General features: G+C 56.9%; 1 protein-coding gene across 1 annotated transcript in view; it reads right to left on the reverse strand.

Annotated features, from left to right (window-relative positions):
* Positions 1-12696, reverse strand: part of SLC38A10 (solute carrier family 38 member 10) — a 63964-nt gene that overhangs the window by 48073 nt on the left and 3195 nt on the right. The window contains 4 exon segments of the mRNA XM_075579812.1: positions 351-476; positions 4424-4567; positions 6535-6628; positions 8206-8251. Coding sequence (XP_075435927.1) covers positions 351-476; positions 4424-4567; positions 6535-6628; positions 8206-8251 — 410 coding nt within the window.

The raw sequence follows: 12696 nt of genomic DNA on the forward strand, positions 1-12696 counted from the left end.
TCAGTGTCAGGCCGGTAACAGAGGGGTCAGTGGCAATTTCAGAACAGGAAGCCCAGGGGAGGGAGATGAGAACTGCAGGGTTATACCCCTCTACCGGATTCCGTGCGAGCGGCGCTGTGTATACTAAAGGTATATAGATTCCCGCGGGGTCTGATCATGTGCACACAAGTGATACAGCAAACCTGCAACGCTATTAAATATACTACTTCCTGTGACCCTCTGCGGTCAGGGGGACGTGCTGATCTCTCTGGCAGCAATGGGTTAAGAGAAGTATTTACAGGCAGAGTCTGCCGGGAGGGCCCCCCGCCCCCTCGAACCCCACACCCGGTAGAAGAAGGGGCGCGTACTTACGACTGGCAGGCAAACGACATGCCGAAGATAGGTATGCAGCGGAAGATCCCCTCCCAGCGGGCGAAACTGACCTGCTTCATCCACTGCCCGCTGAAGAGGCCATGTTTGAAGGAGGACAGCACGATCTGCGTGCAAAGAGAAAGGGGCAAGAGGAGTCAGGACTCTAGTTGGCCCCCCAGCCCCCGCCCCCCGGGCGAAGCGCAAGTGGGCCCTCTGACCCCGCCCCCCCGGGTGAAGCGCGAGTGGGCCCCCCTAATCCCACCCCCTGGGCGAAGCACGAGTGGGCCGCCCAGACCCTGCCCCCAGCCGAAGCACGAGTGTCCCCTAGGCCCCGCCCCATGGGCGAAGCGCGAGTGGGCCCCCAGGCGAAGTGTGAGTGGGCCTCCCAGACCACGACCCCCAGGCAAAGCGCGAGTGTTCCCCCAGACCCCACCCCCTGGGCAAAACACGAGTGGGCCCCCCTAATCCCGCCCCCTGGGCGAAGCACGATTCAGCCCCCCAGACCCTGCCCCCAGCCGAAGCGTGAGTGGGCCCCCAGGCGAAGCACGAGTGTTCCCCCAGACCCCGCCCCGGGGGCGAAGCGCGAGTGGGCCCCCCAGGCGAAGTGTGAGTGGGCCTCCCAGACCACGACCCCCAGGCAAAGCGCGAGTGTTCCCCCAGACCCCACCCCCTGGGCAAAGCACGAGTGGGCCCCCCTAATCCCGCCCCCTGGGCGAAGCACGATTCAGCCCCCCAGACCCTGCCCCCAGCCGAAGCGTGAGTGGGCCCCCAGGCGAAGCACGAGTGTTCCCCCAGACCCCGCCCCGGGGGCGAAGCGCGAGTGGGCCCCCCAGGCGAAGCGTGAGTGGGCCCCCCAGATCACGACCCCCAGGCAAAGCGCGAGTGTTCCCCCAGACCCCACCCCCTGGGCAAAGCGCGAGTGGGCCCCCCTAATCCCGCCCCCTGGGCGAAGCACGATTGGGCCCCCCAGACCCTGCCCCCAGCCGAAGCGTGAGTGGGCCCCCAGGCGAAGCCCGAGTGTTCCCCCAGACCCCGCCCCGGGGGCGAAGCGCGAGTGGGCCCCCCAGGCGAAGCGTGAGTGGGCCTCCTAGACCCCGCCCCCCAGGCGAAGCGCAAATGTTCCCCCAGACCCCACCCCCTGGGCAAAGCGCGAGTGGGCCCCCCTAATCCCGCCCCCTGGGCGAAGCACGATTCAGCCCCCCAGACCCTGCCCCCAGCCGAAGCGTGAGTGGGCCCCCAGGCGAAGCACGAGTGTTCCCCCAGACCCCGCCCCGGGGGCGAAGCGCGAGTGGGCCCCCCAGGCGAAGCGTGAGTGGGCCCCCCAGATCACGACCCCCAGGCAAAGCGCGAGTGTTCCCCCAGACCCCACCCCCTGGGCAAAGCGCGAGTGGGCCCCCCTAATCCCGCCCCCTGGGCGAAGCACGATTGGGCCCCCCAGACCCTGCCCCCAGCCGAAGCGTGAGTGGGCCCCCAGGCGAAGCCCGAGTGTTCCCCCAGACCCCGCCCCGGGGGCGAAGCGCGAGTGGGCCCCCCAGGCGAAGCGTGAGTGGGCCTCCTAGACCCCGCCCCCCAGGCGAAGCGCAAATGTTCCCCCAGACCCCGCCCCCTGGGCGAAACGTGAGTTGGCCTCCTAGACCCCACCCCCCAGGCGAAGTGCGAGTGGGCCCCCCAGACCCTGCCCCCAGGCGAAGTGCGAGTGGGCCCCCCAGACCCTGCCCCCAGGCGAAGTGCGAGTGGGCCCCCCAGACCCTGCCCCCAGGCGAAGCGTGAGTGGGCCCCCCAGACTCCGCCCCTCATTCGAAGCGTGAGCGGGCCCCGGTTTAGGAGAGGATGCTGGGAGCAATGCTGTGACAAATGGCACAATACCGGCGTGCGCTTTAAACAGTCCGTGTCTGAAAACAGACGTCTCCCTCTGTCTGCAGCGACGTCCTGCTTTGAAAGTTCAGACATGAATATATATATATATTTACAGTAAAAAGTAATTAATGGTCAATTTAAGTGTATAATCCAAATCCAATGGGGAAATGTGAATGAACAGGCGTTACTTTTACATGGAAAGACTCTTAAACAGCAGATTATTCTCCTCTGCAGCCCCCCTCCCGCCGTCCTTTCCCGTTTCCTTATACAATACGCCGGTTTCTACATTTCATTTCGGTCCAAAATAAAAATTGGACCCAGCTCGGTGCCGGACGTTCAGGCAAAAGTGGTGCCGTGGTTAACCACGTCGCTGCCACGGGGGGGGGGGGGGGGCAGGGCAGCACGCCACTTTCTGAGCCGCCTGCCCTGGAACCATGTACAGGAAGAGGGCGCTCCATCCCAGCATTGTCACCACTTGCCAAGCACAGCTCACCTGAGCGTTTCCTTCCGCGGAACCTTCCCCCGAGCTGCTGCTGCGCGCGGAACCTTCCCCCGAGCTGCTGCTGCGCGCGGAAACTTCCCCCGAGCTGCTGCTGCGCGCGGAAACTTCCCCCGAGCTGCTGCTGCGCGCGGAACCTTCCCCCGAGCTGCTGCTGCGCGCGGAACCTTCCCCCGAGCTGCTGCTGCTGCGAGCGGAACCTTCCCCCGAGCTGCTGCTGCTGCGAGCGGAACCTTCCCCCGAGCTGCTGCTGCTGCGAGCGGAACCTTCCCCCGAGCTGCTGCTGCTGCTGCGCGCGGAACCTTCCCCCGAGCTGCTGCTGCGCGGAACCTTCCCCCGAGCTGCTGCTGCTGCTGCGCGCGGAACCTTCCCCCGAGCTGCTGCTGCGCGCGGAACCTTCCCCCGAGCTGCTGCTGCGCGCGCGGAACCTTCCCCCGAGCTGCTGCTGCGCGCGGAACCTTCCCCCGAGCTGCTGCGCGCGGAACCTTCCCCCGAGCTGCTGCTGCTGCTGCGCGCGGAACCTTCCCCCGAGCTGCTGCTGCTGCTGCGCGCGGAACCTTCCCCCGAGCTGCAGCTGCTGCGCGCGGAACCTTCCCCCGAGCTGCAGCTGCTGCGCGCGGAACCTTCCCCCGAGCTGCAGCTGCTGCGCGCGCGGAACCTTCCCCTGAACTGCTGCTGCTGCGCGCGGAACCTTCCCCCGAACTACTGCTGCTGCGCGCGGAACCTTCCCCCGAACTACTGCTGCTGCGCGCGGAACCTTCCCCCGAGCTGCTGCTGCGTGCGCGGAACCTTCCCCCGAGCTGCTGCGCACACGGAACCTTCCCCCGAGCTGCTGCTGCTGCTGCGCGCGGAACCTTCCCCCGAGCTGCTGCTGCGCGCGGAACCTTCCCCCGAGCTGCTGCTGCTGCGCGCGGAACCTTCCCCCGAGCTGCTGCTGCTGCGCGCGGAACCTTCCCCCGAGCTGCTGCTGCTGCGCGCGGAACCTTCCCCCGAGCTGCTGCTGCTGCGCGCAACCTTCCCCCAGATTACTTGGAAAGGGGATTTGTGATTAGTTGGGGGTGGGGGGGGTTGTGATAAGTTGGGGGTGGGGGGGGTTGTGATAAGTTGGCGGTGGGGGGGGTTGTGATAAGTTGGGGGTGGAGGGGTTGTGATTATTTGGGGGGGTTGTTTTAAGTTGGGGGGTTGTGTTAAGTTGGGGGTGGGGGGGGTTGTGTTAAATTGGGGGGTTGTGATAAGTTGGGGGTGGGGGGGGTTGTGATAAGTTGGGGGTGGGAGGGGTTGTGATAAGTTGGCGGTGGGGGGGGTTGTGATAAGTTGGGGGTGGAGGGGTTGTGATTATTTGGGGGGGTTGTTTTAAGTTGGGGGGTTGTGATAAGTTGGGGGTGGGGGGGGTTGTGATAAGTTGGGGGTGGGGGGTTGATGAAGATTGTATTGTTCTGTTTCCTGTGTCAGTCTCCCCCCAGACTCAGTAATTGTTCACACAGGGCAATAATTGTTTTAGTACAGCAGATCTCGGGCCCGACTTACTGAACGGTGCTAAACCTGTGTGCAGCTAAAGGCCTGTTCAGGTAAATGTCTATTTCTGAACCCATCGCTTCCCCTCTCCCACCCAATGCACAGCCCCTCCTTCGCTGGGACCCCCCGCCCTTCACACACCTCCTGTTTCTATCTCTGCCGCCCCCTCCCCCGGCCTCCTGCTCCCCCCCCCCCACTCACCACGAACATGAAGACGGTGTAAAAGATCAGCGCCATGGCGCTGAAGGACTGGATGGACGCCATCATGTTGCGCTGCAGGCTGAGCGGGAGCACGATGCACAGCGACACAGCAAACAGCAGGAACACGCGGAAACCCTCACTCACCTGCAGGTCAACAGGGACAACATCACCCCAATCCCGCTGGCTCTCCGAAAAGCAAACAAGAGACCCTCCCCCCTCACCCTCTAACTCTCCCAACATCCCACTTAGAGTGTAAGCTCTCCGGGGCAGGGATTTCCTTTCCTATTGTCTGTCTTTGTTGCGCTTATTGTATTATAATTCCCTGTGCTGTGTTGTCTTTGTAAAGCGCAGAGTACACTGTATATAAATAAAGATATACATACACCCAGACCCGTGTGAATAATGCCGGGTAATACAGGGTGCAGTGCAGGGGTAAGAAGCTGTTTCAACGATCTCTCGTTACAAGCGTGTGTTATACTTGGTATAGCTTTATAGGGCAGCCTGTTTATTTTTGGTAGAGAGGACCGTCCCATTGCCTTCTCAGAGAATATGTTCCTTATTCACACATTAATCTGGCTTCGTGTCTGCCGCTCTCAGAACATGTTCTGATGCCCCCGCCCCGGGTCACACGTCACGCAGAACGCAGTGCGAAGTTCACCAGTATAACGAGAAGACTGGACGGATACAAATGCACACCGCCGCCAGTCGACCCGTGATAGCGGCATCGCAAGGTGATGTTTGCACACGGCGCTGCACGGCGTTATTACGCAGGGTGGGAGGGGTGAGGGTGTTACCCTAAAACAGGGAGGGGAAAGGAGACACGGGTGAGGTCAGCACATGGATGACAGCTCTGGCAATTACATAGCGATGTAAATCTAAGGAGCCGGAATAGCAAGATCTCAAATTCCCTGACACAGTAAGGGAAGGGTGGGCAGTCGTGTCATTGTATCACTAAAAGGAAGTTAGAACGTGATCCCCTGATACATAGGTACATATAATTATATAGTTACATAGTAGATGAGGTTGAAAAAAGACATACATCCATCAAGTTCTACCTATGCTAAATTTAGATGACAGACACTTGATCCTATATTTGTGCTTACAGTACAGTATATTGATCCAGAGGAAGGCAAACAAGAAACCCAGTGACATAACATCCAATGATCTCTAATAAAAAGAAATATGAATTCCTTCCTTATTCCCTGGATCAACATCCTTCCCATGTTTACTTATTTGGTATATCCCTGTATACCTTTCCTTTCTAAAAAGATGTCCAACCTTTTTTTGAACAAATCTATTGTATCTGCCATCACAGTCCCCATGGGTAATGAATCCCACAGTGTAACTGCCCTTACTGTAAAGAACCCTTTCCTTTGTTGCTGGTGAAATCTCCTTTCCTCCAACCTTAAGGGATGGCCCCGAGTCCTTTGTACTGCCCGTGGGATGAATAGTTCTTTTGAAAGCTCCTTGTATTGTCCCCGAATATATTTGTATATAGTTATCATATCCCCGCTTAGACGCCTCTTTTCTAATGTAAATAAATCTAACTTAGCTAGTCTCTCCTCATAACTTAGAATGTCCATCCCCTTTATTAATTTGGTGGCTCTTCTCTGCACTCTCTCTAGTTCCATAATGTCTTTTCTTAGGATTGGTGCCCAAAATTGTACTCCATATTCAAGGTGTGGTCTTACTAATGCTTTGTAAAGGGGCATAATTATGTTTACTTCCCTTCCATCCATTGCCCGTTTGAGGCAAGATAAGATCTTGTTTGCCTTTGCAGCTACTGCATGACTTTGGGCACTATTGCTAAGCCTGCTGTCTACAAGCACTCCTAAATCCTTCTCCATCAAGGATTCCCCCAATTTATCCCCATTTAATTTGTAATTCGCCTTTTTATTCTTGCTTCCCAAATGCATAACCTTAGATTTATCTGTATTAAACCTCATCTGCCATTTACCTGCCCACGTTTCCAGTCTCTCCAAGTCCTTCTGGAGAGAAATTACATCCTGCTCTGATTCTATTACCTTACACAATTTAGTATTATCAGCAAAGATGGCGACTTTGCTCTCTGCCAACCTCACGGTCTCATTTAAGCTGCTTTTGGCTTTTACCTGCATCCCGAGCAGGCGGGCAAAGAAGGACGAGCCCAGGTCACCGATGACCACGTAGAATGCGATACAGGTCCCCAGCATTAGCCCGATCATACTGCAAGAGAGGAAGCAGAGTCAGTCACGCAGGACACGCACATACTGCAAGAGAGCAGGCAGAGTCAGCCACGCGAGACATGCGCATACTGCAAGAGAGCAGGCGGAGTCAGCCACGCAGGACACGCACATACTGAAAGAGAGCAGACGGAGTCAGCCACGCAGGACATGCGCATAGTGCAAGAGAGCAGGCGGAGTCAGCCACGTGGGACAGGCGCATACAGCAAGAGAGCAGGCTGTGTCAGCCACGTGGGACAGGCGCATACTGCAAGAGAGCATATGGAGTCAGCCACGCAGGACATGCGCATACTGCAAGAGAGCAGGCAGAGTCAGCCACGCTCATACTGCAAGAGAGCAGGCGGAGTCAGCCACGCGGGACAGGCGCATACTGCAAGAGAGCAGGTGGAGTCAGCCACGCAGGACATGCGCATACTGCAAGAGAGCAGGCGGTGTCAGCCACGCGCATACTGCAAGAGAGCAGGCGGAGTCAGCCATGTGGGACAGGCGCATACTGCAAGAGAGCAGGCGGTGTCAGCCACGTGGGACAGGCACATACTGTAAGTGAGCAGGTGGAGTCAGCCACGCGGGACACGCACATACTGCAAGTGAGCAGGTGGAGTCAGCCACGCAGGACACGCACATACTGTAAGTGAGCAGGTGGAGTCAGCCACACTCATACTGCAAGAGAGCAGGCGGAGTCAGCCACGCAGGACACAAGCATACTGCAAGAGAGCAGGTGGAGTCAGCCACGCGGGACACGCGCATACTGCAAGAGAGCAAGCGAAGTCAGCCACGCAGGACACGCGCATACTGCAAGAGAGCAGGCGGAGTCAGCCACGCAGGACATGCGACATACAGCAAGAGAGCAGGCGAAGTCAGCCACGCAGGACACGCACATACTGCAAGAGAGCAGGCGGAGTCAGCCACGCGCATACTGCAAGAGAGCAGGCGGAGTCAGCCACGCGGGACACGCGCATACTGCAAGTGAGCAGGTGGAGTCAGCCACGCGGGACACGCACATACTGCAAGAGAGCAGGCGGACTCAGCCACGCTCATACTGCAAGTGAGCAGGTGGAGTCAGCCACGCGGACACGTGCAAGCTGCAAGAGAGCAGGCGGAGTTAGCCACGCGGGACATGCGCATACTGCAAGAGAGCAGGCGGTGTCAGCCACGCGCATACTGCAAGTGAGCAGGCGGAGTCAGCCACGCGGACACGTGCAAGCTGCAAGAGAGCAGGCGGAGTTAGCCACGCGGGACATGCGCATACTGCAAGAGAGCAGGCGGAGTCAGCCACACGGGACACGTGCATGCTGCAAGAGAGCAGGCGGAGTCAGCCACGCGGGACACGCGCATACTGCAAGAGTGCAGGCGGAGTCAGCCACACGGGCGAGACTCCATTTCCCCTCTCGCGCCTCCCGCTGCAGCGCGGTTTAGGAAAACAGCGTGAAACGAACTGAAAAAGAGCCTGTTATCTTATGACAGCAACACAGGCTCAGCTGCAAGAATAAATTGTCACCGCCGTGAGCCGATTAATTAAAGAGAGAGAGAAGGCGTTCTCGCCGCATATAGTGTATTTACCTGGTCTCCACCAGCATTTTCCCTGCTTTTCCGTACGCGTGGAACGCTAACGAGAAGGGGAAGAGGAGGGGATTGTGTTAGCACATTATTGGCTCGGGGTGTGACAAGGTGACAGCAGGGGACCGCGGGAATAAACAGAGCATCCCAGGCCTTTAATTAGCCCACTCCGTTCTCGTCGGCACCCCCTCCTGAGTTTTCTGATGTCTCTGCGAACTTAATTAACCTGAAATTTGCAGAGACACCTATAATGCTGATGTGATTTCTCCTGCTGCCTTCCCACAAGCCCCTTTGTTCCATCGCCTGTATAATGTCTTACACTCGGATGTGCACAGCTGCCTTCCTAGAACTTACGGAGACGGAGCCTCTGATGCCTGGGCTAACGCCACAGCCCTGTTTTGCAGACGAGAGCTGCTGAGGCCCTGTACTGCAATATTTTCCAATACGCGACCGCTCTACTCAAACCTAACAAGATAGAATATATTGTTTTACGGGCGTGGGACATGTGTGAATGGGCCGACATAAGAGACCTGCATGTAATTAATGAGTGAATGAGCTTTCAAGACATATAATGCAAATACAAGTTGTGGAATGGTTTCTGGGGCCAAGAACGGGTATTACTGTGGCCTGAGTAAGGATGGGTATTACTGTGGCCTGAGTAAGGACGGGTATTACTGTGGCCTGAGTAAGGACGGGTATTACTGTGGCCTGAGTAAGGACGGGTATTACTGTGGCCTAAGTAAGGACGGGTATTACCGTGGGCCGCGTAATGACGGGTATTACTGTGGGCTGAGTAAGGACAGATATTACTGTGGGCCGCGTAAGGACGGGTATTACTGTGGCCTGAGTAACGACGGGTATTACTGTGGCCTGAGTAACGACGGGTATTACTGTGGGCCGCGTAAGGACAGGTATTACTGTGGGCCGAGTAAGGACAGGTATTACTGTGGGCCGCGTAAGGACGGGTATTACTGTGGGCCGAGTAAGAACGGGTATTACTGTGGGCCGAGTAAGAACGGGTATTACTGTGGGCCGAGTAAGGACGGGTATTACTGTGGGCCGAGTAAGGACGGGTATTACTGTGGGCCGAGTAAGGACGGGTATTACTGTGGGCCGAGTAAGAACGGGTATTACTGTGGGCCGAGTAAGGACGGGTATTACTGTGGGCCGAGTAAGGACGGGTATTACTGTGGGCCGAGTAAGGACGGGTATTACTGTGGGCACAGTAAGGACGGGTATTACTGTGGGCAAAGTAAGAACGGGTATTACTGTGGGCCGAGTAAGAACGGGTATTACTGTGGGCCGAGTAAGAACGGGTATTACTGTGGGCCGAGTAAGGACGGGTATTACTGTGGGCCGAGTAAGGACGGGTATTACTGTGGGCCGAGTAAGGACGGGTATTACTGTGGGCCGAGTAAGGACGGGTATTACTGTGGGCCGAGTAAGGACGGGTATTACTGTGGGCCGAGTAAGGACGGGTATTACTGTGGGCCGAGTAAGGACGGGTATTACTGTGGGCCGAGTAAGGACGGGTATTACTGTGGGCCGAGTAAGGACGGGTATTACTGTGGGCCGAGTAAGGACGGGTATTACTGTGGGCCGAGTAAGGACGGGTATTACTGTGGGCCGCGTAAGGACGGGTATTACTGTGGGCCAAGTAAGGATGGGTATTACTGTGGGCCTAAGTAAGGATGGGTATTACTGTGGGCCGAGTAAGGCGGGTATTACGGTGGGCCGAGTAAGGACGGGTATTACTGTGACCTGAGTAAGGATGGGTATTACTGTGGCCTGAGTAAGGATGGTTATTACTGTGGCCTAAGTAAGGACGGGTATTATTGAGGCCTGAGTAAGGACGGGTATTATTGAGACCTGAGTAAGGACGGGTATTACTGTGGCCCGAGTAAGGACGGGTATTACTGTGGCCTGAGTAAGGACGGGTATTACTGTGGCCTAAGTAAAAACGGGTATTATTGAGGCCTGAGTAAGGACGGGTATTACTGTGGCCCGAGTAAGGACGGGTATTACTGTGGCCTGAGTAAGGACGGGTATTACTGTGGCCTAAGTAAGGACGGGTATTATTGTGGCCTGAGTAACGACGGGTATTACTGTGGCCTGAGTAAGGACGGGTATTACTGTGGCCTGAGTAAGGACGGGTATTACTGTGGCCTAAGTAAGGACGGGTATTATTGTGGCCTGAGTAACGACGGGTATTACTGTGGCCTGAGTAAGGACGGGTATTACTGTGGCCTGAGTAAGGACGGGTATTACTGTGGGCTAAGGTATTACCTCAGCCTGAGTAATGATGGGTATTACTGTGGGATAATGGGTGTTAGGCTGAGTCCATGGTGACACAGCCCGTGCAGAGGTGCGCTGAGGCTGAGGGAAAGCGGGTGCTTTCCCTGGCCTTAGTTCGCGCGCCGTCCGGGGGCGTGTCGGGGGGCGGGCCAGTGACATCACTGAGCTGGTTCGCCCTCATTGGGCGAACCGCTCACGTGACCGGCCCTGCGCTCCCGTGAGCGCTCGAACTAAAAAAAATTAAGAGCTACGACTCCGCACGCGTGCGCGAGCCCCTGCTAAAGCCGCTCTTATTGCGGCTGCAGGGGCTCACTGACAAGCGTCAGCGCGGGTCAGCGCCTAAGCGCTGACTATGGACTCACCCGTAGAGCTACTTTAAGCTTCTATTTGATCAGTGGCTTTGAGAGATATTAGGCCCTCTGCTATAACAACCTCTGAGCATTGCACGGCTGCCCTCTCCAGCTCTGAAAGGGTTACGGGACACCAAAAGACTGGTGCAAAGGGCGCCTTCCTCTGTGACTTTTACCTCTGTTTGTAATGTACAGAGAAGAAAAGTCTGTACAGAAGTAAATGTGGGAAACACGGGGGGCAAACCGCCCAGAATCCAGTGCCCAGGGATTGCTACAGTAACGGTGCCACAGTTCATGGGACTGTGTCCCGCAGCACCGCCGCTGAGATATGGAGCAAGGGGTACGGTTAGCAAAGGACCACTTACTGACGCCTGAAGCCATGCCGGAGCTGTGCACGTTACAGCACACGGCTGCTCCCATTGGTCCTTATATAACTGGAACCAGAGGGGGTCCCCCCGGAATTAAACCGCGTTACTTTCAGCGCCCCTGTCCCGGAGATATATACCGTTTTAGGAGCCAATGTGTAACGCTCCAATATGACTGCAAGTCATGCGGGTCCGACTGGCCAATAGGAAGCCGCCAAGTCATAGCTGCGGCTTCCTGTTGGTAGACACTGGCGGCCATGTTTAATTTCATGAGAGATCACCGGTACGTAAAACTGTATTTATCTTGGACCTGCAAATAGCACGGATCAGCGCCTCAGCACCCCCAGGTTCAGGTATGTCAAATATATACTTTAATAATTTGGGCGTGGCTGCTTTAACCTGAACCGCTTGGCTGCGACAGTGGAAGCAAACCCAGAGAGGCCACGTTTCGTGGCGGCATTACAGGGAGTCCATTAAACACGGCACTTTTGAAGCAGGGGGTCCTGGAGCTGAACCGCGTTTTATTTCAGCTCAGGGGACCCCCGTCTCCCGAGATACTTCCCTCCGAAGGTGCTGCCGGTAGGAGCCACGGCTGGGCGATCAATATGGCGATTAAAAAATCCCACATCCTGCAAGCCAATAGGAAGCCATGACATCATCCCTTGCGGCCTTCCTATTGGCCCGCGTAATCACGGGAGCTTTAAACCTCACAGCGATACTGGCGCCCCCTTACGGAGAGGAGTATCACGGGAAGCAGGGGGTCCCCGGAGCGGAAATCTATTTTAAAAAACACACGGCCGCGTTTATAGTGGGCGCGCGCTCGCGACGGAGCGCATGCCTGTCGCTCGAGCGATTTGTGCTCAGTGTTTGCGCGGCGGGGGAGGCGTGGCAGGCGCGTCACCAGGCCGGTCCGCCCTCATTGGCTGAACCGCTCACGTGACGCGTCCGCCGCGCAAAAAAAAAAAAACACAAAACGATTTGTAGCTTGAAAAATCTGCCGCAAGTATCGCGCCTGCGCTCGCACGCACTACGGCCGCCCTCATTGACTTACACCGATTTCTTTCCGAGGCGCGCCGTCGCGGCTACTATAATCACGGCCTTAGGTGTCGCCAGGAGTGTTGCTATAGGAGATTGGGCAGTTTCTTAGAAATGATTGTTACTCAATAGGATGAATAGGTTAATACAGGGGTGCGCAAACTATTCGTGCTGCGCCTCTCCCTGATCCCCTGGTGCTCACGCCCCCACCATGCTTCCCGGCGTGCGGAGGTCATGACCCCGCTTTGCCATGACGACGGGTCATGTGACGTCACGTCACACGGTCCCGTGGCGTCATTTGCCGCCGCGACGCGTCACACAGCCGGCTGAATCAAGGTAAGTGGAGCGTCGCAGGGGCCTCACGCGATCCCCCGGGATTAAATGCCGTGGGGAAGAGCCAATGGACACAAGGAGATCCAATGTCCACTTATTGGTGTTAGGAAGAAGTT

Source organism: Ascaphus truei, chromosome 22, assembly GCF_040206685.1.
Source record: "Ascaphus truei isolate aAscTru1 chromosome 22, aAscTru1.hap1, whole genome shotgun sequence".
NCBI classification, from domain to species: domain Eukaryota; kingdom Metazoa; phylum Chordata; class Amphibia; order Anura; family Ascaphidae; genus Ascaphus; species Ascaphus truei.